At 38.5% G+C, this 27,261-nt stretch overlaps 1 protein-coding gene across 3 annotated transcripts; it reads left to right on the top strand.

Moving 5' to 3' along the window:
* The first annotated feature begins 32 nt into the window (after positions 1 to 32).
* On the top strand, positions 33 to 25,600 carry LOC117295410 (OTU domain-containing protein 7A-like). 3 transcript variants are annotated; one of them, XM_033778056.1, is made up of 10 exons: positions 33 to 177; positions 4,550 to 4,856; positions 13,749 to 13,903; positions 14,202 to 14,433; positions 17,335 to 17,559; positions 18,571 to 18,669; positions 20,563 to 20,699; positions 21,746 to 21,846; positions 22,752 to 23,104; positions 23,788 to 25,600. In XM_033778056.1, exons 2-10 carry the CDS (start codon positions 4,778 to 4,780, stop codon positions 25,302 to 25,304), a joined length of 2,898 nt encoding a protein of 965 aa, XP_033633947.1. In that variant the 5' UTR covers positions 33 to 177; positions 4,550 to 4,777; the 3' UTR covers positions 25,305 to 25,600. The 3 variants fall into 3 exon arrangements, with proteins under 3 accessions (XP_033633947.1, XP_033633948.1, XP_033633946.1); XM_033778057.1 differs by having other exon boundaries at positions 4,547 to 4,856; positions 22,755 to 23,104; XM_033778055.1 differs by having other exon boundaries at positions 4,547 to 4,856.
* The last annotated feature ends 1,661 nt before the right edge of the window (positions 25,601 to 27,261 follow it).

The following is a 27,261-nucleotide window of genomic DNA, read 5'->3' as shown; positions in this document are numbered from 1 at the left end:
AATCCAATGCATGCAGAAAATGTCAACATGACTTGACGTGAACTTCGGTGTTCATTTCAAACCAGGATAAAAATTCGATATTTTGTGTCTAAATGTAAATTTGTGGTCATTTGAGTAAGCCTTAATGTCTCCATATCCTACAGAGTACAAGTACTGCCAACCTTCTTGGGCAAGTGTGTAAGTCACATTACTTAAAAAACTTGATAACTTTTCAGTTTGCTACTTTTTTGTTTTGCCACCATGTGCATGATGTATCTTGTATGATGTTGACGAATTCCATGTTGACAGCCTTGTAATGTAAGTGTCACTGTCCGCATACATACCACCATCACACCACCACAGCCACACCGGAATCAATGATTGGTGGGAAATGGCCGTTGCAGCCCAAAATTTAGTGCAGCCATTAAGAAAGCATTAATATAATGTAAAAATAATGTGAATTTTATGGTTTAAAAAAAGCATGGAAGTGAACTTGATGCAGGGCTGTAGTGTTAGTGTATGTTCCTATATGTTTTGTTTTTGAAAGGGCAAGGGCACCAAGGCATTTTCTCTTTGGCAAAGGGCACCCTAAGTTAAAGAGGAAATTGCAAATTTCTACTGGAGCATTTCAAGGGCACCAAGGCGATGACAATCGCCTCCGTTGCCTCCGTGAAGTATCAGGCCTGTTGATGGTGTGTTGCCATTCCTGATTGGTTGGTTTGGAACTTAGTTTACATGGTTTAGGCCGTAGGCCTACTCCTAGAACTATTTCGGTTTCGTCTGCTATCGTTGTTACGGAGACGATAGCAGACGAAACCGAAATAGTTCTAGGAGTAGTTTAGGGCCACCTCTTTGTGACCTGGGACCTTGTTCTACTTCTTGTAAGGCCAAGTAAAATAAATAACATGTTGCTCGTCCGGACTTTTTTAAAAAGTTGGTGAGGGAGGTCCTTGTTATTTGTTATTTTCAATTTTTTTGTTATTTTTTTCAAGATGGCCACCATGTCTAAGATGGCCGCCATATCGTATTTGAAGATGGTTTTATGGTTTTATGAGTATGTTCTGTATGTCCTCAAATTCTGTGTGTGTTTCTGTGTCCATTTTGATACATTGTTATTCTTTCCAAAGAGTTATTCTTGCTTTAGCTCCAAAGTTATTCTGTGTGTGTGGCATCCTGTCCTGGTGCAAAGAACTGTGGCATGCAAACATGAACATGATGAAGGGCAAAACGTTTCAAAGTATACGAGTTTCTCATTATCTCATTATGCGTTGTGAAAGCATTTTTTAGGCCGACATGTACATGTAAGAAAGATGATGAAATTGCTCACTAAAAATGAAGGGTACATTCGAAATAGCTTTTCTTTTTTTCCTTTTTTTTCTCCCTTTTTTTCCCCCTTTTTTTCTTTTTTTTTCTAAATAACAAAATAACAAAAAAAATCGAGGCGGGTGGGGACGAGCAACATGTTATTTATTTTACTTGCTTGTCACTGAAGTTGTGTGCTTTCAGATGCTTGATTTGGGGACCTAAAAATCTAATTCTGAGGTCTCAAAATCAAATTCAAACATTTTAGTGGAAAATTACTTCTTCCTCAAAAACTACTTTAAAATATTTCTCCATTGCTTGATTGCTTGTTACCAAGTAACTTTTTATGCTAACAACTATTTTGAGTAATATTACCAATAGTGTCCAGTGCCTTAACTCTTTTGTAAAATAAGACACAAATTTCGCAAATGCTGAGGGCCTTTTTAATTTTAATGTTTTTTTTTTTTTGCATACATTTATTGCTCTGTTGTAAAGTGTTTTCTCTTTGTGGAATAAAATTTCATAAATTAATTATATCACATGCCATGGGTCCATTGGGTTGGTAAGCAGTTAAAGGCAGTGTACACTATTGGTAATTGTCAAAGACTAGCCTTCACAGTTGGTGTTTCTCAACATATGCATAAAATAACAAACCTGTGAAAATTTGAGCTCAATCGGCATCGAACTTGCGAGATAAGAATGAAAGAAAAAACATCCTTTGTCACACGAAGTTGTGTGCGTTTAGATGGTAGAACTTTAGGTCTAGAAATCAAATTCGTACAATGTTTTATACCATCAGCCTCTCCCCATTACTTGTCACCTATAAAGGTTTTATGCTAATAATTATTTTGAGTAATTACCAATAGTGTACACTCCCTTTAAGCTACGTATGTAAATTATGCTTTCTCAATAGTGGAGTTTGTGGTATAGATACTCTGCCTATTGTGAATCTTGTTATTATTTAAATCTCAACATAGGCACAAAATAAAACTGTGAAAATTTGAACTCAATTGATCGGCGAAGTTGCGAGATACAATATTGGAAGAAAAAACATCCCTGGCTATCGCTTCCCAGGTTGTATCATAATTTGGGTGTGATCCCTGGCTAGATGGCAGTTAACGGTTGTATGGCTTCTGACTGGCACCCCCGAACAAAGATATTGACAAAATAGGGACACTGCCAATATAGGGCTAGATAGCTCAGTTGGTAGATCGCCGGCACGTTAATCCAAAGGTCGTTGGTTCGAATCCCACTCCAGTCAATTCTTTTTTCAACCCTAATTTTTTTTTTTAAATCTCCTGGACATTGTTGTGTAATATTGTAATGTAAATCTATCATGCTTGACATGAGCATTGTACATTGCGTCTAAGAGTAGCCAATTATCCCATCATTGAATCAGTTACTGAAAAGTCAAGTGACTGGCTGTTGTTTGCAAAATTGTCACAAACAGAAATGATTTGATGACAATGTTAGCTGAACTGACCTCCATGGGTAGTTAAAAGCTTCCATTGACTGCTATGACAACAGGCTAGACCATGTAGACTGGAGTCAACTTAGTGGTAATTATTAATGGGGAGACAGGTTGTGCTACATTGTAGCTAACTCATGTTTCTGCTAGAAATAATTTAAAAGTAGTAAACCGATCTTAGGCTAGAGTGATAATAAAAATAATATGGTTTGATATTAATAAATATGTGTATTGACATCGATAAAGCTTTGTTTTTAAAGACACTGGACACTTGGTAATTGTCAAAGACCAGTCTCACTTGGTGTATCTCAACAATATCATAAAGTAACAAACCTGTAAAAATTTGAGCTCAATTGGTCGTCGAAGTTGCGAGATAATAATGAAAGAAAAAACACCCTTGTCTCACGAAGTTGTGTGCTTTCAGATGCTTGATTTCAAGACCTCAAAATGTAATTCTGAGGTCTCGAAATCAAATTCGTGGAAAATTTATACTACAGCTCCTCATTACTCACTACCAAGTAAAGTTTTATGCTACATGTAATATAGTTATTTTGAGTAACTACCAATAGTGACGGTCCACTGCCTTTAAAGGAGAAGAGATGTGTTGTGATAAGTCTGGAGGCTTTTGTTTTGGTTTTCACAAACCCTGAGAATATTGATCCACATACTTGCTCTACATGTGGACAGGCTGTTAACAGTGTTAACAGTGTTAATTTCATGGGTTAAAAACAATGACAAAGTCACATTGGTTGAGATTTAGCAGCCAGGCATGCAAGGGAATTAATTGAATTTTATTTTCTGTCATTTTATTTGAAAAATGTACTAGGTAGAGCCTATACATGTAGCTTCCATTAAAATGATACTACAAAGACTTAATTGTAAGCTTCATAGGCTATTCTTTGCAGGAAAAAAAAAAGAAGAAAAAAAAAAAGAAGAGTTGTTTATCAAATAGAACTTGGATAATTTGATCATACTGTCGGTGTGTAGACAGAGGGTTTTTTCCTTAGTGGTTGACTGGCGTGCCCCCTTTTTCTTCCTTTGCAATACCGTTATGGCATGGTGTAATAAACAATTCTGTGTTATCCCTATGGCGAAATCAGTTGAAACCCTCAGTAGTTGGCGTAAGACATCAATATTAGTTTTTGTGCATTAATATCTGACAAGTCATTAGTCATGTGCACTTCACCTGTTCATTCTGGATTGCTGTTCCTGGTTTGTTGTGGGCTGGATCGAGGCTCTGCATATAGTGCATGGCAAGCATGGACTTGTTAATTTACATCGATTTATACCCTTTTTTCAGGGAACAATTTGTGATTTGTGATTAATTTATTATGAAAATGTTTTGAAATTATCAGAACTATTTTTTCTACAACTATTTTTTCTTTATCCCCGATGCAAATTTAACATATTTTTTCTATGCTTAGAAAATGAGTTATAGGCCTACTACGTATGCATTACAATTACATACAACGCCCAAATTAAATTTCCACCTGGTACCATAAAATATGTTGATGACCATTATGAAATTTCCTTCGGGATGGCACTAGACGGCACAAATAACTTTGAAACCTCTTTGAGAAAATAGAGTCAGGGCGAGAAGAGGCAATGGCCTTGAGTCATATTTTTTCCTGATCATTGATAAATCCCAACCCCTCCCATCCTGCAGCACTCAGCACTACAATTTTATTTCAACTGGAAAGTCTTTTTAAAGACTAAAAAAAAAACAATTTCAGCCCGTGCAGTTGATGAATTTCTTAGACCTTGAATAATTCAAACAATTCTCTGTCATTTTCACAGCAGCTGATTTCTTTAATGAAATACAGCACCTAAAGTGGGAAAACTCGTACAGAAGCGCAATTTGACATCCAGTAAGACGACTAACTAGTGGCATGAGAGAGGCTGGATGTTGGTTGGTCAAGGCCTACCCCTCCCCAGTCAGGACAGCCAGCTCGTCAATTGGAGTTTCTGTGTACGTGACGTTGGATCTGTGCATGACTTGATTAGATTGATTGGTTGTATTGGACAGCCATGGATCGCAGATCTATCCTTGCACGGTTTGTGGAGGTGACTGGAGCCGAACCTGGTCTGGCCCAAGATCTTCTTGCAGGTAGCTTTTGATTTGTTTATTTCAGCATTCACAGGTTTAGGCCATACGTGTCTGTAAACATTTTTACTTGCTACTATCTGTAGGCCTAACTTCATGAATTGGGGAGGATTGGGGTCCTTTGTGAGTGAACCTGGTCTGGCCACAGATCTTCTTGCAGGTACTCAATTCCTTGCTTTTGATTCATGTTTATTTCAGCATTCACAGGTGTCTGTAAAATTATTTTCATTGTGAAAGGAATTAATTTTGTGTGTGCGGAGTAGAGTAACTGGGGAGGAGCGGGTAGGCCTAATCTTTTTGAGTGAACGTTCACATAATACGTACCAGTCGCATGCTACGTACCAGTTACCTGTTTTGTATTCAGTATTATCGAACAGACGTGACTCAACATGCTCAACAACACCGAGAGCTGTGTATGTGCTCTGTTTTAAAGTCACCTGGAAGTGGTACTTTGTCAAAATAAAGCTTTTGTCACTAAAATATGTGTTTTGATGCGTGGAATATGAATAAACAATTAACTAAGGTTTAAAAAAAAATAGTTTTCATGTTATTTACAAATTTGAAAATAAGCCCGACACGAGAGGGCGCTGTTCGTGACGTCAATCGATGCGCAATGAACCGCGTGCAGTGCCAACACAAGATAGTGATGCTTGGCGCAAGCTAAAAACATGCCCTAAAAGTTGAAACAATACCTGATTTTTTTCACGTTAGGCAAATGCTCCTTTAGGTTCATTACGTCTTTCAGGTACCTTCCTCGACTTCCCCACTAGCTGGGAAAATGTTTGGGATGGCGTCATGTTTTAGAAAAGAATCTCTTCATGTCAAAATGTGTAGTGTATTCCGGATTCTCGAAGCACAACGGCTCGAAGTGTTTGCTGCAAAGTGCTGGGGAAGACTTGCAAACTGCCCTCATCTTTAGTTGTTTTGCTGCATACAGCAGCAATACACCTGGTCGACATTGCCGGAAAAATGCACAAAAAAAAACCTTTTTTGAAACGTACAAACTCACGGCTAGGACTTGAATGTACTTGCACGTACGTGTGTTCGATGTTCAATCGAGGCAAAGTCTGCCTTGATTGACTTAACAAAAGGGGTAGGCGGAGTCACCCCCACACAACTTTATTTATTTTGTTAAACTTATAAATCAAAAAATTATTTTATTGTTCAGAAACATATACATGTTAATATGACAATGCAAACAAAACCATATTTTGTGCGGCATAAGAAAAGCTTCCACTAGCGGCGAACTTTTGGCACACATGTCTGCATACTAGTACAACTTACTTTACAGTGTAAACTCTGAAAATCTGCTAAATTCCCGTTTAGGCATGCAAATCCAGCAGGGTATTTGTGCTGAGAGATAACAGTTTATTTCCACAAAACTGATTGTACCTGTACATCAAAAGTGTATTGTGGATATTTTCAGCAACTATATATTTTTTTTAATTATATGAAACATAACAATTGCTAACCAGTTTTTTTTAGTGAACAGTACATTTTCTGAAAGAAAAACAAAAAAAATAAAATAAAAACCCAGTCAAATGTAAGTATTACAAAGTAAGCTATTATAGGAAGCCTACGTACATGAACATAAGCATAAAAACTTCCACAAGAAACCTTGTGGATAGAAACTGGTTACTTGTGGATAGAAACTGGTTACAGCAAACATTCTGCTTTGCAATGTTGCAACTGGTGCTCCACTCATGTTTTGCTCAGCAAGCAAAGTTGCTTAGCAGTATTTTCTGCTTCTAAAGCAGCTTTAAAAAGTGGGCCCTGAAAACTGGCCATGGTGTGTTTACATGGTTAACTGCGAAATAGGAGTGAGCCTTAAAGGGAAGGTACACGTTTGGTAATTACTCAAAACAAATATTAACTCAAAAACTGACTTCAATTACAAATTAAATGAGTTTGTTTATTTTTCACTTCCAGGTCAAATTTTTTTAAGGTCATTTTGATTTGTGTGAATGCCCACAAATATGTAGTCACACCATATTGCCAATAGTGCAGCCATATTTTAACGGAGTAGACCTACGAATGTGTCATATGTAGGGTCTATTGTTAATCAGTGACCATGAGCAATGGTGAGTACCAATGAACAATTCAGGGTTGAAAAAAAGGCTTGGAATTAAGTTCATTGTTTGCTCAAGGTTAAATCTGATTTGATTTGCTGTATACGTACTGTGTTGTGTGTATTATGCCTTCCATACATTTCACCATACTTTATGTTTTGTACAACAAGTTCTGTACAAATATTTGTACTGTACGTTGTGATCATAGAGTAACTATAATCAAATTTTTCCCCTACATCATGTACGTATACATTATGTATAATGTTCAGATGTTCAAACATTTTACCATCATTAGCGGTCTGAGTCCTACACATTGTTGAGTTCCTGCACTGTCCCCATCAAAATGCTTCGCTCTTACGTATGGTTTTTATTAAAACTCTGCTAAAATGTTATTAAAATCTTTCAAATTGAAAAAGAATTCCCTTTAATAATTACAAATTTCTGAAAATATGACGTCCAAATAAGTAAATTCTCTGGGGATTTTTTCATATTTTGTTTTAAGATGTGTGATGCACAATTTTCATACACTCCTTTATTTCCAGTAGGCTGTATTTCAGTATTGGATCAGACGAGTTGGTCTATAAAAAGCGTTTGTAACCGTTTGTTATAAAATGCATGGTTGGAAAGATGTTTTACAAGTAGAATACAATGATCCACACAAATTTGCCTCCAAATTGCGATGTTTTCCTTTTATTTTGTGAACTAACACGGTCGGCCATTTATGGTCCCCGAGTCAAAAATTTGACTCCCATAAATGGCAGACTGTGTTAGTCAACGAGGTAAAAGGAAAACCATGCAATTTCGAGGCATGATTGTGTGGATCATTGTTATCTACTTTTACAACATCTAGCTACCCATGTGCATTTTGTAACAAACGGATACAAACGCTTTTCAAAGACCAACTCGACCGATCCAAGGCAACGTGTTCCTTTAATTAAATTTGTGCAGTATGACAACATCTCATTTTCGTTATCAACTCAAAATTCTCAGGCATGACTTCAAGATCATGAAATCAATATTAAAGATTTTGACATTTCAAATTGCTTTATGTAGGTCTATATCCATGTTGAGTTCCGGCACTGTCCCACATTCATCCAAATGCTTGTTATTCAATGCTTGGACTCTGCTTAAAAGTAAATGTCAATATAAAACCTTTCATATTAAAGAAATAATTCCCTTTAAAGGGAAGGTACACGACGTTTGGTAGTTACTCAAAACAAATATTATCTTAAAAACTGACTTGGTAATGAGCATTGGAGAGCTGTTGATAGTATAAAACATTGTGGGAAGCGGCTGCCTCTGAAGTAATGTAGTATTTGAGAAAGAGGTATATTTTCTCACTAAAATAATAAAAGACTTCTAGCTAAAAGTCTTTTATTCCTATCTGAAAGCAGACAAATTCGTCCAACAAGGGTGTTTTTTTCTACATCATATTCTCACAACTTCGAGCCCAAATTGAGCCCAAATTTTCACAGGCTTGTTATTTTATGCTTTTATGGGATACACCAAGTGAGAACACTGGTCTTTGAAAATTACCAAACGTGTACAGTGCCTTTAACAATTAATAAATTTCTGAAAAAGTACGCCCAATTATAAGTAAGATCACCTGGGATTTGTTGTATTTTGTTTTAAAGTCATATCTTACATACACCCTTTAATTCAGTACCGGGTAGGCTATTTTTGAACTCATGTATAAAACAAATAATTAAATTTGTACAGTATGACCAACATCTCATTCTCATCATCGACTCAAAATTCTCAGGCATTGACTTCAAGTTCATGGAATCAATATTCCAGATGTAAACATTTGAAGTTGTTTACATTTAAACATTTTTATTAGTTTATTTACATGTACGGTACAAATGTATGTCTGTATCTCCCACTCAGTGACAGTTGTCTGCCGGGTACACACATCACGTACAGTACTGCGTTGATTAATTTGACAATGAATGAAAGTGACTGTTGACATTCAATCAAACATTTAGACGTAAATACAGTATCATCTGTGTACAGTACAGATGCACTGAGCGAATAATTATGTGGCTTTTCCTGGATTAAACAAACAACTTTGTATCGAGTTTAGTAAAGCTGATCTTGCCCAGCTTAGTATTTTGTTCTTCTTCTTTGTTTGTAAAAATAGTTTAATAAAATAAAAACTTAATTTCACTTTTTTTGGCAGTTATCTTTTGACCTGCCCACCAAAAAATGTTGAAGAAATATTTAACATCAACTTCTGAATGGCCCCCAAGTATCTATCTATTTTAAATCAAGAAATTTAAAAGGTATTTTATCAGCCTCAAAGCCAACATTTTATCATAGTTTTTGTTTAAGATATTGCACTGTATTTGTATTCAATTGAAAAGCGTAAGACTGCTGTACTTTTCTGGTCTTGAGTGCTGTCCAGGGGATAAAATCACAGGCTTCATAGTCCTGTAGTCCAGGGTAAATTGGAGCCCTGAAATCTTCAATACATTTAAGTTGTCTTGTGATGAACTCTTATAAAATAGAGTCCTTATGAGGGCAGTGGACACTATTGGTAATTACTCAAAATAATTATTAGCATAAAACCTTTCTTGGTGACGAGTAATGGGGAGAGGTTGATGGTATAAAACATTGTGAGAAATGGCTCCCTCTGAAGTGCCATAGTTTTCGAAAAAGAAGTTATTTTCCATAAATTTGATTTTGAGACCTCAAGTTTAGAACTTGAGGTCTCGAAATCAACCATCTACTGTAAACGCACACAACTTTGTGTAACAAGGGTGTTTTGTCCTTTCACTATTATCTCGCAAGTTCGATGACTGTTTGAGTTCAAATTTTCACATGTTTGTTATTTTATGCATATGTTGAGATACACCAACTGTGAAGGCTAGTCTTTGACAATTACCAAAAGTGTCCAATGCCTTTAATGGTGGTAACAAATTACAGTCTAACCTCACATAAAAATAGTTTTAAAATTGTTTGATACTGTTTCAGAGTGAAGTTTGAAACATTGTCATTGGATATTGACAACAATGGGAATGATTTGTCTAAAGAGGAATGTTTGCCTTCAGTCGAACTGTAAAACAAGTCCAATAAGCCTTGTTGAGGTATGGCGGACGTGATACGCGCGCATCACACGCCGCGACTGATGCCACGCTCATCATGTTGGTGGTCATTAGGTTTACGTGTAAACGCCGCGTCGCCTAAAATGTGCACTTTACAGAACAACACACGTTCTATTTCTATGGTCAATACGCACAAATTTACCACAACTTTACAGTGTTGTAGCATTGTGTCCGCCATACCTCAAAAAGACTTATGTTGTTAACATAATAAAATATCTCTCAAATTCAGGGAACTTAAAAAATGTACAGGCCCATATTTTTATGAGATAGATTTCATTTTCAAGTAATGAGGTTTTAAAGGGAAGGTACACTATTGGTAATTGCCAAAGACCAGTATACTTGGTGTATCTCAACATAGGCCTTGAAAATAACAAACCTGTGAAAATTTGAGCTCAATTGGGCATCGGAGTTGGGAGAAAATGATGAAAGAAAAAACACCCTTGTTGGACGCATTTGTGTGCTTTCAGATAGGAATAAAAGACTAGCTAGAAGTCTTTTATTGTTTTAGTGAGAAATTACCTCTGTTTCAAAATCAATGCTACTTCAGAGGGGGCCGTTTCGCACAATGTTTTATACTATTAACAGCACTCCAATGCTCTTTACCAAGTCAGTTTTTAAGTACTTGAGTACTTACCAAATGTGTACCTTCCCTTTAAGTATTTTTTTAAGCAGTGTACACTGCACAAGTGCTGCAGTGCGAGAAAGATTCATTTCAATTAACACGGATCTACATTCAGTTTTAATCTCTGTAATCATGGTAATTTTTTTTGTAAATTTAGGCCTATTTTATACATTTTACTTTTATTTATTTTTAACTTAGACTGTTACAAACTTTGCACTGGAAGGGTATATACAAACACAAGTAACAGCATTTTAAAATGTGAGGTCAGACATGTCAGAGCCCTGTAGTCAATGTTTTTCCCACTTTCATAAAAGGACTGACAAATAAAAAAAAATTTAATCACAAAGTTAAAATTGACCTTGGAGCAAGTGCTAACCCTAACAAGGTTACCAGACAAAATATCATCCTACATATCTGATGATAATTTTGCTGAGCAGGATTTTTTTTTTTCTTCTGATGAAACCAGCTCTATAGGAACATGATGTGTGTTGTACAGTTGTTTAGCACATCACCATTGTGTCCGTGTTTCCTTGTTCTGTTCCGATGTTGTGGATGTCTTGAATGTTTTAAAACAAAACTGAAAGATATTTTAAATAGTTTAGGCCTACATTTTAAGAATGTGTGTCTTGTCAAAGTGGTCCGACTGAACAGTGTGTTTCCTTTTCATTACCTTTACTGAGCAGTAACACAAGATTCACTCGAGCAAATCTTTCAAATATTTCAGAAAATAGTTGTGTGTCAGGTGTTTATACACACACCTGGCATTGCATACATTTTTGAATGATTGCGTGTACACTGTACAGCCTGAGTAAGAATTGTATGGAATGTACAGTGTATAATCTATGACACCAGTGTAAGAAAGAATTAAAAACCGTGTGTGAAACGCTGGATGTAATGGAAAGGACTACATGTACCTTCCACGCCCAGTCTGAAACAATGTTTTGCTTGGTTTTGGTCTTTGCCTTACATGTATTATGGTTAAACTCAGTGCGAAGTTCATGATCAACATCATCAAAGCCAAAACAAACAAAAAATGTTTTCTTCTAATATTTTTCATCCAAAAATGTCACCATTTGTAAATTCGTCGCTTGTACCACGAACTGACGCAGTCTGACACAAATCACACATTTTTGCAAATATTATTTTTGTTTTAAGTGTACAAGTTATTACAAGGATTTGGGTACTTTTTGTAACACAAAACACAATGTCCACACATTTACATTAACCTTGCACCGCATGAAGATAGTAGAAAACCAATCTTAAAATATTAGTTGCTGAGGTGCTGTAACTTTTGAGAAATGATTAATACAAGTCATGAAATACATTTTGACATGCTAAAATAATTTTCGTCTCATGATCAGTGAGACGCAAATTATTTTCATAATAATAATACTAATAATAATAAAAAAAAATTTATAGCGCCATTAAAAATGCTCCCAGGCACTTTACAACGAGAAAAAAAAACTTAAATAATTAAAAGGTCAAAAAATAAGATCCAACAAATATGATCATACAACAATAAATACATGTACAAGACATTGTCTTACTCATTTCCCAAAAACTACAGCACCTAAGCAAGTAATATTTTCAGGTAAGCTTTCTACTATCATTATATTTAAACTGTGTAAGTTTAATGTAAATCTGTGGACATTGTGTTTTTTTGTCCTACAAAAAGTACATAGACCCTAGAAATATTTTACTCAAATTACCGTACTGTTTTTTCTTTTTTACATTTTCAGCAAGTTTGTATTTAACATGGCTAATATGCAATGGTTTCGTTAGTATAAAACGACGAATCACTGGATTTGCCATTTTGTACTTTTTTTTCACAAAGTGATGCCAAAGCACTATGTACATGTCTACATGTGTACGTATCTAAAGTTTTAGTATTTTCATGAAGTGACCTACAGTACAATCTCAATCTCTATTGCGAACACTATAAAAAAAGTTGTAACATGTGTTTATTTCTGTCTTAAAAAAAAAAGAAAGTTAATCAGAAATATCTCCAAACTCGCTTTTGTTTATACTGTGGACGTGATAGGTCACTCAGTGGTACGAGCAATGAATAGTTGCTGGTAAGTGTATGGACTGAGGAACTCATCCTGCATCAGTACATTGTACAACAACCTTTGTACCAGAGTGTACTTTTAATTATTGTTACAGGCAATATGTACATGTAGGTAAGATGTAAACCAAACCAGTGTTCAAAGAGCAAAGTTGTAAAACCAAATCGAACTAAATCGGTTGAACAAAGACAATTGAATGGAGTGGGATTCCAACCAATGACCAGAGTAACAGAGAAAATCACAAACAAATAAAATTTGCCATGTGTATCTCAGGTCTAGGCCGAATGTCAAAGAGCTGCTTTAAACCCCCAAACTTTGCTTTTGATTAACTGCTAAGCAGAAATGAGCAGAATATATATACCAGTCACAAATTGTAATGTCATGGTCACAAATTTGGGTTGTAATGTGACCTTATTAATCTGGTAAGCATAGTTTTGATGTTCTTATTAGCTGCTTTTTGCGCAGCTGTGTGTGAAATTGGGCCATGGGACTACACAAGGCCATACATGATGTACAGGTCCACCAGATCCACTTATTGTAAGTTTAAAGGCAGTGGACACTATTGGTAATTGTCAAAGACTAGCCTTCACAGTTGGTGTATCTCAACATATAATGCATAAAATAACAAACCTGTGAAAATTTGAGCTCAATCGGTCATCGAACTTGCGAGATAATAATGAAAGAAAAAAACACCCTTGTTACACGAAGTTGTGTGCGTTTGGATGGTTGATTTCGAGACCTCAAGTTCTAAATCTGAGGTCTCAAAATAAAACTCGTGGAAAAATACTTCTTTCTCAAAAACTATGACACTTCAGATGGAGCTGTTTCTCACAATGTTTTATACCATCAACCTCTCCCCATTACTCTTCACCAAGAAAGGTTTTATGCTAATAATTATTTTGAGTAATTACCAATAGTGTCCACTGCCTTTAATTTTTGTGCTACACCATAGATGTGTATTGTTTTCACATTAACAAATACACTTAATCATGTTAATTATCAAAATAATAACAATCTGACTCACTATTGTACAGGGAAGCAATGGAATCTCGTTGCAGCCATGGAGGACTACATGCAACTAACAAGCAACAACGCCCCGGCATCCTCCAGGACCACTCCTCAAAAGCCTTCTGCTACCCTACAACACACTGCACAAACAGCTCCTATCGGCCACCAACCCAACCAACAGGTACCTTTCCACTAGCCAGTATCCGGGGGGTTTTTTTCAGTTGAAAGACACTGAACACTATTGGTAACAGTCAAAGACCAGTCTTCTCATTTTGTGCATCTCAACATGCATAAAATAACAAACCGCGTTTCATTGGCTAAATGAGCGTGTGCGTATTCTGCGTGGAGCGATTCAACCAATACAAATCGTCCTCTGTGCGTTGTGATCGTTATCGTTCTCGTTATCGCTGCAGTTTGACTCGGCCTTTAGGCATTATGTCAATACTCTTGTATTATTATTATTTTTATTACCCTTCAAGGAGCAAGCACCACAGAGGAAGTTGGGGCATCAACCATTGGCACCCCTCCCCGAGCTACAAGTGGTACATCCCATGACTTCCTCTACAGTGAGTAATAACAGTGTCGGGTCATTATCCAGTAGTAGCAGCTCATCTGCAGGAAGGGACACTGAAGACTCGTCGCGCCCGTCGTCAGAACTAAAGTTGTTCATCCCGAAAGCCGGCGAGAAGGATGCGCCGAGGTCACCTGGTCGTAAGTTGTTGAAATAGCTTTTAACTTTCATTTGTAACAGCTAATCGTAAGGAAAAAACATGCATGATAGAGCTGTAGATTGATTTTTATTGCCAACCTAATGCTGTTTTTATAGGCAACATCACAGAGAAATATAAAATTTACATTGGGAAAGTTTCACCTGAATACAGTGTGTCTACTTATTGAGAAAACCGCAGTAAACTTTCACTGTATTTTCATCAAGATTTGTAAATCCGTCCACATTTAGTGAGGTGACAGCTAGTACCAACCACATCATTCACAAACAGACACCATGGAAGTTTGAAATCCATAACTTGCCTCATGGTGAGTTTTGGAGAATCAACATTTGCCTACACTAACTTTGATTGATTTCTTATCAAAGGGGGCGTGTCAGACCAAACAAATTCCCACAAGATACTTACTACCGTACTATCTTTATAAGGAGGCCTTCGGAAAGAAATCACAAACATTGTTTTAAGAGTCATTTCCAAGGTGTGATTGGTAATTGCTTTTTAAAAACTAATTAACTTAATTCTGAAGCTCAGTAATTATAAAGTTAATACTGCCACTAAGTCCTTTCTGTAAAGACGGATGATTGCCATCGAGCCTTGTATCTTCAGATGCTGTCTGTTTGACTGCGTGCATTGGTTGATAATCACCAATTCTGATGGTCTCTTATGCACGACTGCAATGAGTAAATTATGAGCCATTGAAATCTATAACATTGAGAAAATGTCTTTGTAGTACGTACATTGTTGAAAGTGAGTTTCATTGATCATGTATTGACAGGAAGACACAGCAAATTATTATTGTATATAGAAAGGTTTGCGGTAACACAATGTAATGACTATCTCTAATGAGTTGGGGTGGTTCTGAAAAGAACCGTTTCAATCAGTATGCTCTGATCGTCTTCTGGAGAAAGCAGTCTTCTTGGCTAAAAGAAAATATGTTCCTTTTTGCCTGAAAAAGGATCCCTCACTGGTGGCGAAAAAGGAATTTTAAAACCAGTGGACACTATTGGTAATTACTCAAAATAATTATTAACATAAAACCTTACTTGGTGACGAGTAATGGGGAGAGGTTGATGGTATAAAACATGGTTAAAAACGGCTCCCTCTTAAGTGACATAGTTTTTGTGAAAGAAGTAATTTTCTACGAATTTGATTTCGAGACTCGAAATCAACCATCTAAACGCACACAACTTCGTGAGACAAGGGTGTTTTTTCTTCCATTATTATCTCGCAAGTTCGATGACCGATTGAGCTCAAATTTTCACAGGTTAGTTATTGTTGCATATGTTGAGATACACCAACTGTGAAGGCTAGTCTTTGACAATTACCAATATAGTGTCCACTGTCTTTAATTAGTGTTAACCCTAACAGGTGCAATGATCTGTAAATTATGTAAGTACATTACATGAATTGTACAACATTGTATCTTTGAATGTATTTGCCATTGTGTTACCTGTGGGGGGGACATTGTTAACAGCTGTCATGGCTGCAAAAAATTGCCTACAATGTATAAATACATACAACATGATGTGTGTGGTACACGTACGGTACATCTACTCTCCATGTATGAACAGGATGTACTGAATCTCCAGGGTATTATTGGCTAAATATTGCCATTGACTCACTACACGTACACATGTGTACAGGTACATGTTTGTACATATGTACATGTTAATACATTGTACATTTACATGTTTGTACATGTACTAGTATGTAGAATACATTGTACATACGTACATGTTGTACATGTACATAGAATACATTGTACATTTACATGTCGTACAGCATACAGCAAACATTTTAATTTTAGAATCTATTTTATGAAACTAGTAATTATAGTGCTCCAGCTCAAAGTTCAAATAAACACACAATTGGTTGATTGCTAATTACAGTTCATTGAATCCATATGATATACATGTAACTTCTCAATCCATCACAAACATCTACTTCCGAACGTGTAACTGTATCTTTCATGTGTCTTTATGTGAAACCATGAAACCGATTAGCAAAGGTAACAGCACAAATTGCCACACTATGACTGCCTGGCCACTATAGACTCAACCCATGTTCACTGCATGAACTCCTATAGACATGATAGACTAAGTGAGCCACACCTTACCATACTATAGCACTGCCAGAGGTCAATGGTCATTCAGGCATGCAAGACTGATTTGCATAACCCTGCAACAGTGAAAACTTTTACAAACTCTGCTGGGCCTAGAATTTAGTCCTTACAGTAATGGCTCAATAGTGGCAGTGGTCAGATTACTGAAAATGCCTTATCTTCAACAGGGTCACTGCAGCAAACAACCATAGCCGAAGTCGCTTACAGGCCTAGAAATATGATGCAATCGATTCGCACAAAGATTCATGCGCGACGTAAATGCTGCAAATCTGAGTAGATTTATGTGGAGTTCCCAGTATTCAGAAAGGAAAATCACTATAATTCAGCTTTTAAACATTAATTTTGTTTATACTTTTCCGAAGACTCACTTTCCAAAAAATGCTTAAAAAAAATTATGTTGCCGCGTTCATCCATTTCAGTGCACAAACGTAAAAACGTCTTGTGAACTTCTGGGCCTGGGATAATTGAGAGTTACATAAGGGATTATGTTCCTCTGTCTCGGGGAGAGAACCAATACATCTTTTAAAATTTACAATTTCTCATCTGCTTATTTTGGACCTTGTTCCTACATGTATGGTGTATGATGTAGTAATTAAAATGACAGTACTGATAGTACAAGTGCTTGTGCGACCCAAACTGTGAACTCTTTTACTTTCTGACCTCTAGAGGTCTGTTCATGTACAGAAAAACTTGTGAGCAACTTCAATTGTTTAATCAAAATGGAATTTGTCTCTCTCTCTCTCTCTCTCTTTCTTTCTCACTTAGTAAACAAGAAGCTCCAGCGTGGCATCTCAAGGGCCAACTGTGCCCTGGTGGACTTTAGTAGGAAGAAAGTGACTGAAGACGAGCACGACCACTCCCATTTCTTAGTGGACACACCCATGTATACCTTCATCTTACCCGATCTGGCCATGTTCCCTGCGGACTTCAGGGCTTTCATGGAGAAGGATCTACTAGAAATGGCCACAATGGCAAACCTAGAACATGCAGGTAGGTTTACAGGTTACATTGTAGGTCCCGCTTTCTTGTCTCTGCTCTGCAGACTTCTGCGCTATATTCTCCGCTTACACTTAAAGGGGTTAAGTGCAAAAATCTCTATGGGAGTGTCATGGCCGAGCGGTTAAGAGCACCGAAATCAAACTCTGGTGTTTCTGATCAGCAGAGTGTGGGTTCGAATCCCCAGCCATGACACTTGTGTCCTTAAGCAAGACACTTAACCATTGCTTCATCCTTTGGATGGGACGTAAAGGCGTTGGTCCCATGTGTAACGCTGGAAAAAGAACCCAGTGCACTTATCGAAAAGAGAAGGGGTTCGCCCCGGTGTTCCTGGCTGTGGCTGCTTAATGCGCCGTAGCACCTTGTAAACCCTTAGAATGTGCTAAATAATTGGGTCTCAGAATTCATCACTGAAATAACATATCTTTCTGAAAGTTTGTAAATTATACTCAGCGCCTTGAGTACCTTGTTTGGTAGATACGTGCGCTTTATAAGACTTTGATATTATTATTACAGTTATTATTATTATTATACCAAGGTGTACATGTAGTGCTCAAAAAGGACACACACACCCACCCAACCTACATGTAACAGCTCGGTTTGTGGGGTCCTGTTATTGTTCCATTATATCGTCTTTTCTAAAGAATTCCCTTGTGAGGTCCAGTTTGAAAAATATAATTCCCTAGCAGGGTCCGTTGTTCCACTATGAAAAAGAACACCAACCATGCCAACAAGGGCACTCCCGTGAGCTGCTCTGCACTGCAGTTACTCTGTGGACATTCCTTTGCACTGTACACTTAATGAAAATGGCACCCATTTGTGTTTCACATTCCAACAATAGACACACTGTAGAGCACCAGTTCTCCATCTTGAGCCTTCGGCGCTCTAAATCATTGCCTCATTTTCAAATTCTCATAAAGACTGTCTTCATTTCCTAAAAGATTCTTTTTGAAAAATCAATGATGTAGAATTTCATTGCATGACCAACTGTCTCTTTCAACACAGGTCGCTTGAACTGGTGGGCTGATTGCAAAGCCTGCAGCCGTCTCTGGCCAATGGCAACCACAGGGGATGGAAACTGTCTACTTCATGCTGCATCCCTTGGTAAGCTTTGTACAAACCCCCCATCATGAACATTTGTTTGCTGGCCACATGGTAGCTCTGATTGCACGGTTTCATCCATTCCTCATCTAGATGCTGAACAGGCTTTGATGAGAACTCACAATATATAGATGTACACTACGGCATGGTTCTGGTAAAGACACCGTCCAAATAGTATACCAAGCATGCCAAGTGGCAACATTTGACTCATTTTCATAGATGGGCGTGTTTTCTGATGCAGAATGCCCTCCCTGCACCTCTTTTAGCCTCTTGCCTTACCTGGCGTGATGTAGCTTAGCGGTTAAGAGCACCGTATTCAAGCTCTGGTGTTCGATCAGCAGAGTGTGGGTTGGAATCCCGGTCGTGACACTTGCTATACGTACAATTGGGGAGGTAGTGCTTTCTACCAGCCAGGCTTTTGATTAATGATACCAAAGCCTAAATACGTATGGACTGTAGGGTAACCCTGTTTCAGCAAGGACACACGCGCGCCATTCTGCACACGCGTCATTCTGCACACGCGTTGAATATGAAGTGCACGTTGAAGTTCGTGTTTATTGAAGGCTATAGGCGATGCTGTTGTGTCAACTTACAAAATGGCCGCACAAACACACGCTGTGCGATGCTCTTTTGCCAACTTAGAAAACGGCCGTCTGCGAGCATGCCGGGTCGCGTATATAGGCCAGGGCGCCCTCTAGTTCTTATATATAACTCAAATATACATGTAAATAAATATATGGGGAGAACCCTACTTGAGGCCAATCAGAATTGTCAAGATTTAAACATTTTGAGTGGGTGGGTTTTGCCTTGATGTTGCCTTGATGCCCCAGAACATATTTTATAAAAACATGAAAAATATACAAGGCCCTGGTGGAGCTGTAGTTTCCAGTTACAGTCTGCAGTATACATTGTTGCACGCTGTGACAAGGTCCATGGCGTTTTTTTACACCCGAGGGGGGAAATGGCACTCAATGCGAAGCCGTGAGTGACATTTTCCCCCCGAGGGTGTACAAAACCCATGGACCCCAATTAAATCACAGCGTGCAACAATTGTTTTGTTATACCTTGGTAACATTAATATTCCTCTTCTTGAAGTTTTGTTGTTATCTTCAAACATTATTATGACAGAATATTCATCAGTTGTTTAACAAGCAGACGAACAAGAAACAATCTTACTGCTTCCTCGAACCTGAGAGTGTTTCGTACACAGTACTGGAAAGCGACCAACACTGGGAACGATCAAGGTGATGTACACCGGTGTACATCACTTTTCATGAGCCATGTAACATTATACAATTGTTGCATGCTTTGACGGGGTCCAAGGCGTTTTGTACACCCGAGGGGCGAAGCCGAGGGTGCCATTTCCCCTCGAGGGTGAACAAAACCCATGGACCCCAGTAACAGCGTGCAACAATTGTTTTGTTATACCTTTGTATAATTGTTATTCCTCTTCTCGAAGTTCTGTTGTCATCTTCAAACATTATTACGATGGACTATCCATTGTTTAATTAGCAGACGAACACTTCCCTCGTACCCGCGGTTGTTTCGTACACAGCGCTGGAAATTGACCAACGCTGGGAACGATCAAGGTGATGTACACCGCTGGGAACTATCAAGGTGATGTACACACATCACACCGGTGTACATCACTTTTCATGTTACCCGGCCCGTCGAGCCATGTAACATGCATTTTTGTTGCGCGTCACATGATTGGTTCTCGACCAATCAAACTTCACAGAACTTCACAGTTTGTTACCGAGGTATAACAAGCATTTTTGTTGCACGTCACATGATTGGTTCTCGACCAATCAAACTTCACAGTTTGTTACCGAGGTATTCATGTAACAATAATGTTTCTGTCCAGTTAAATGCAGTGCTGTTGCCTCTACTTTTCAGGAATGTGGGGATTCCATGACAGGCAGTTAACACTCCGTAAGGCCTTGTACCTATTCCTGACAGAGAACCCTCATAGTCAACAAATGGAGAAACTGAAGAGACGATGGCGATGGCAACAGACAGAGGTCAATAAAAAGGTGAGACAGGGTCTTAGAGACTGGGAGGAGAGGATAAGGTTGACGCCCCTCAATTAGTTTTCTCAGTTGACATTTAGGGTCCTTCTTTTGGATCTAACTGGAATGATCGAGTAGTTTCAGAAATAGATTGACAAAACTGTATTCAGTTAACTCTCAATACAACATGCAGCAATTGACCCAATTAACCAGAATAATCTTGGATGTGCCTTTTTGGTGGTCAATGTCGCTGTGCTTTATTCAGTGAAGTACACATAAACCTATTGACCACCAAAATGGTGGTCAATAGCGTGGCACAGTCGCCGTGTGTGACAAGCATGCACAGATGCAAGGGGTCAATAGGCCTGTAGTGTTTGCTATTGAGGTCTATAAGCATGTGTCTTTCTGGCCATTGATGTAGAACTATATGTTAGATGCTAAATTAGCATTTCAACATCATAAGGTGTTTTCAAGATTTTACACAATTAAGTATTCCTATACATATGGGAATGGTGTGTTTATGACTGGCCTGACACTCAAACTACTGGCCTCTGGCCTTTGGTCAAGTGTAAAATTTGAGCCCTTAGACTTCAGCGCTGGCGCTCATTTGATGCTGGAAATATCATACAAAATGTACCCTGCTCCAAAATTGATGATGTAGCTCTTAGCCAGAGCTGGGATAAGAAATAAAAAACTTCCAAAGAAGAAAATCAATCTCGTTCATTCCTTTTGAAGCTGCTCACAATTTTAGGTTGCACAGGGTTTTCAGCCCCAGGAGTAGATCGCAATGTGCCCCTGATGACAATTTATTTAGGGTAACAGCCCAAATCTGTTAAGTGTTGCTCTCACCCAGTGGCCTTGTGTTGTTATATAAGACCATCTTTTATTAAACACAAGTAAAAAAACAAAAAAAACAAAAACATTTGGCACTTGAACATGTTGAATGTTACCATTGAAAATGCAGCTCTCGATTATGAATACGGTGTATGCGGTGCAGTTTCTTTCATAGGACACTAATAAAACTTGCGTTCAAAGATTTTTAAGTTTTTTAATTATTTTCTTTTTACAAGTCTGGTCTTGTTTACTCTGAAGCTGAATGGGAGGAGGAGTGGAAAGCTTTACTGCGACTAGCCTCGGCTGAACCTAGAACACCGTTATCCGGTGGCACAAGGTAATCACAAACAGTCACTCGCAATACATCCATACTAAAGTAAACATAACAATAACATACATAGAGCGCTCTTACACTGGGTATCACAGCGCTTTACAAGAAACAGTATATTAAAGGCAGTGGACACTATTGGTAATTACTCAAAATAATTATTAGCGTAAAACCTTTCTTGGTGACGAGTAATGGGGAGAGGTTGATGGTATAAAACAATGTGAGAAATAGCTCCCTCTGAAGTGCCATAGTTTCCAAGAAAGAAATAATTTTCCATGAATTTGATTCCTCAAGTTTAGAACTTGAGGTCTCGAAATCAACTATCTAAACGCACACAACTTCGTGTGACAAGGGTATTTTTTCTTTAATTATAATCTCGCAAGTTCGATGACCGATTGAGCTCAAATTTACACAGGTTTGTTATATTATGCATATGTTGAGATACACCAACTGTGAAGGCTAGTCTTTGACAATTACCAATAGTGTCCACTGCCTTTAAGCAAAGCAAATAAATAAAGGTCCAATCAACCATATTAAATAGGACAGTTTTCTGATTTTAATTGACTCTATAGAATGGATTTGATGAGAGGGACAGTTTCAAAGGCATGGAGCATGTGGATTAAACACAAGATCGTGCACCTTCGCAACCAGCACAAGTGCACTGTCTAAACCTGTCTGAAAAAATATATAAAGATTTTCTTCTTGAAATTGTATTTTTAAAGTTTTGTTTTTCTGGAAAACAAGAGCGCAGATAGGTTTGAAAATCATTTTTATAACACTTCATCATTTCAGATGTTTAAAAACTGAACAATTTCTCTGAGCTGTGGAGTTCCAATGAACCATATTTTGAAGAAAAATCGTAACTCAAAAAATGACCCACTGAAAAGTGTATCCTAATTTTTGAACGTCCACAGCAGGAGCTCCTTACCAACGCTGTCCGAAGAGAAGCCACCCACACCCACAGACCTTGGCGAGGAACTGACCTACGAAAGCCTGGAAGAGTTCCACGTCTTTGTACTGGCACACATCCTCCGCCGGCCCATCATCATCGTCTCGGACACCATGCTGAGGGACGCAGACGGTGAAGCCTTCGCTCCGATCTCCTTTGGCGGGATCTATCTTCCACTGGAGAATCCTTACAGAAGAGACTGCGAGATATCGCCGCTGGTCCTGACCTTTGACACAGCACATTTTTCTGCACTGGTCCCCATGGAACAAGATGTGGTCGACTATGAGGGGCAAGAGGAGAACCAGTCTTCACTTCCAGGTGAGTTTTTGTTTTTTTTAGAACTTCCTTCAACAAACATCAATTTGGTTATGAATTGCACAAATCAAGATATTGCGATTCAGTACATAAACGAAAATACTTATTTGGTTTGTTTCAAACCCACAACCTTGTGATTGCAAGTTCTGCAGGTAAACCACATGACCAATATGAGTGTGAATAAAAAAAGTGAAGAAATGGAAGTTCCTACAGCTTGGAAATTCCAAATTAGCCCAAGTCATTAACAATAGACCTTATGCATTTGACCTCATTTGAGTAAGGCACCCTCGCCTGTAGGTCATGTGGAGTGTCATGGCTAGTGGTTAAGAGCAAAGGACTCAAACTCTGGTGTTTCTGATCAGCAGAGTCTGATCCCAGTCGTGACACCTGTTTCCTTAAAGCTGTTGTTCCTTGTAATGTGTAACGATGTAAAATAACCCAGTCCACTTATGAAAAGAGAAAGGGTTCGCCTCAGTGTTCCTGTTTGAATTGGCAGCATATTGCGCCACAGCACCTGGTAAACCATTACAGGGTGCTATGTAAAAGGGGGTCTCATAATTAAACATAGTCTCAAATACCTTGCAGGAAAATAGTGAATGTGCGCTTAGAAGCAACCGTATTAAGCCCCTGATAAATGTTTTGTATTATTATTATTAACCGTTATCAATTACTTTTTGTTTGTTCAGTTGTGATTCCAATCACAGACTGCGATCACAAGTTGCTCACCGTGCAGTTTGCAGTGGATCCTGGTCCAGCTTGGCAATGGAGTAGCAAACCCAGCAGCCACGCAGAGAAGACCTACACTCTAAGTGCCTCAGATAAGCTCAGGCTCCTGGACAAGTACATGAATCTAGTCAAGATACCCATCAAAAATAAATGGGGAGAAGATTCATCGGAGCAGTCTTCCCCGAGGTCTTCCCCGAGGTCTTCCAACGGTCTAAAGATCGCTAGCTCCAGCCAGATCCGGCAGGGATCATTCGGCAGGAAACTGAAACACTTTACAAAACTTGAAAAGAGTAAGAATGGAAGCTCCTCTGTGGGGGTTAGGAACAGCAGTGGGCCTGTATCCCTGGCTGAGCTTGAAGACCCTAGCATTATTGTTGGGGCGAGGTTGAACGAACGACGGCATCAACTACAAGACGAGATGATTAAAAATTACATTGACAAGGCTAAGGAGCGATTTGAAGAGGAATGCCAATCAAAGACACTGCAGAGAGAAGAGGACCGTCAAAGGCGAGAAAACCTTACAGGCTCTCATCAGAACACCCGTGTATCGCCTCCTGCTAATTGGAATGAGTCTTACTCTAACAGCAGAGAAGCTTATCATAGTAACCCAGCACCCCCGACGCTGTCCCAAAACTACCCAAGGCAGAACCAGGGTTACGTGAATAGGCAACCGAGCCCTGAGCCTATCCGACGATCCAACCCACAACCAACCCATCTGAATAGTTACCAGACTCCATTGACACAGACAATGAGTAATCCTGTGCCACAGTCACACAGGGCTCAACATCCACAGTACCATCCGCCTGTAACTAACTCAACAAGCTTCCAGGTTAGACCGTTGGGATACCAGCAAGGCTACCAGCAAGGCTACCAGATGGACGCCCCGGTTGAGTCAACAGTGCTAGTTAATAAGGTCAATGTCAAGCCACAACGTCAAGTCCCGATCAACAGGCAACAAGGGTTTGAAGAAAGATCTGGTGGCATGACTCGCATCACACAGGGTATTCAGCAACTTCAGCCTACAAGCGTGTACCAGCAATCACCACCACAACAACCCGATATGCTACCACTGGTCGCTAGATCCGCCCAGGTGGTGTCGCAGCAACCTTATCACTCTACCACTATGGCATCGCTGTCGCTGCAACCCACACCAACTGGTTCAAGGTCGCCCCAATCGCCCAATTCACCCCAGTTGCCCCGTTCACCCCAGTCGCCCCAGAGACCCCTCTCCGCTCATGTGCCTCAATCCAGTCAAGCCCCCTCTTTGCTTCCTCCATCAAAGGACTCCCCAAAGCTGGCTAAAAAGGATGCCGGCAAAAAGTCAAAGGGACTCTTTGGAACAACAGGTAAAAGTAAGTCAAAGGGTACAAGGCCCTGCAAGAATAAAGGTTGTGATTTCTATGGTACAGAAAGCACTGACTATCTTTGTTCCCAGTGTTATGATGTTAAGAAGAATTTGAAATCTGGCAGGAAATGAATTACGCAGTCGTCTTGCTGGCTACTGCTGTTCTGACTCTACCGACTAGGTATTTAGCTATCATGCGACCACATTCCTCCCATATCCTTTTCTCCCATGTCCTGTTTAGACTTGGATAAGATTGGAATACCTGACCCAGTGATAAGCAATCGTTACTTGGGCCTATCCACCCAAGTCCTTCTAAATCGATCACTTTGACAAATCCAGATGAATCATTCACTTTTTGATTTTGAGACCTCGGATTTAAAATTTGAGGTCTCGAAATCAAGCATCTGGAACGCACACAACTTCGTGTGACAAGGGTAATTTTGGTGATATCTCGCAACTTCGATTGAGCTCAAATTTTCACAGGTTTTTTATTTGATGCATATTTTGAGAAAAACCAAGTGAGAAGACTGGTCTTTGACAATTACCGATAGTGTCCAGTGTCTTTAAGAGACCATGTAAAAGTAACTGCATACCAGTGAGCACTTCATTTTCCTGAAGTAGTTTAAAGTTTGTACCGTGTGTGATGCTGGAATGTTCTCTTTGAAACAAATACAGACAAATAATAAATTGCACACATTGCGAAGCTTAGCTTTACACATTTTTAACAGTAACATGTTTGAGGTGTTTGTACATGTACATGTGTAGTTAATATTAAAAACTTAATTTAAGTTAAGCTATCAAGGATTTAGGGCGCTTTGAGAGAATCTTAGTTTTTTTTATTGTAGTATTTCCTAATTTTGTTATATTTTGTAACAGTGCCTTAAGGTGGGGAAACTTATAGTGTAATTGTCACGTTAATAGTACATTATTCGCCCAACACTAAGCATGCTATAAGTAAAAATAATGATAATAACCAGTTTTTATGAAGCGCTTTTCACACCCGAAGGGCGTCTCAAAGCGCTTCCAACATTATTACCCCTGGTCATGCTATACAGTGCTTCTCTCATACCAAGTAAGTTTTCATAATTATGAATTTTTTGAGTGATTACCAGTATGCAGCAACAGACAGAGTCCAGGGCCCAGTTTAATAGAGCTGCTTAAGCAAAACATTTGCTGTTAAAGCTAAAAGAAATCCTTGCTTAGTGAAATTAGTTTACCGGCCAATGTAAATTGCGTGGAATTTTGGCCAGTTGGTAACATGTGTTAAATAAGCATGTTATTTTGTGCTTAAAGCATGTCTATTAAAGGAACATGCTGCCTTGGATCGGACGAGTTGGTCTATAAAAAGCGTTTGTAACTGTTTGTTATAAAATGCACACAGTTGGAAAGATGTTTTAAAAGTAGAATACAATGATCCACACAAATTGGCCTCAAAATGGCGTGGTTTTCTTTTCACGTTGCTGACTAATGCGGTCGGCCATTAATTGAATTTAAAAATTTGAAGGAAAGCCGTGCAATTTTGAGGCTTTTTTTTGTGGATCATTGTATTCTACTTTTACAACATCTTTGCATTACATAACAAATGGCTACAAAAGCTTTTCAAAGACCAACTCGACCGATCCAAGGCATCGTGTTCCTTTAAATTGGCCCTAGCATGTACAGGGTGTCTCCGCTAGTTTAAACAGCTGAAACATTGGTAATAATTATGGTCATTGGTCATGGTGGTTGGTACTATTAGTATAACCTGTGTTTATTGACACAACATTCTCAGGAAAAAATGACTGAAAAACATGGTTCAAGAAAGAAATTTTGTTTAAATTGGTCTAAATTGGAAAATATCTTTTACAACTTACATGTACCAATGTTTTGTCCACATGCTTTAAAAAGGAGTTGAACAAATATAATCTAAGCTCAGAAAAATGAGCATTATCTGTCGATTGAGGTTCTTATAGAACATGGATATATCGTACAATAAAGTCTTGAAGAATGTGTCTCTTAAAGGTGAAGTTTTTTCACCTGGATGAAAGTAGGTAATAACAGCAATAATAAAAGCGTATCAACTGTGCTCCTTTAACCTTTTCATGCACCA

Source organism: Asterias rubens, chromosome 10, assembly GCF_902459465.1.
Source record: "Asterias rubens chromosome 10, eAstRub1.3, whole genome shotgun sequence".
NCBI lineage: Eukaryota > Metazoa > Echinodermata > Asteroidea > Forcipulatida > Asteriidae > Asterias > Asterias rubens.
Note: the sequence above shows the minus strand (reverse complement) of the source record. Positions and strands in the feature narration are given on the sequence as shown.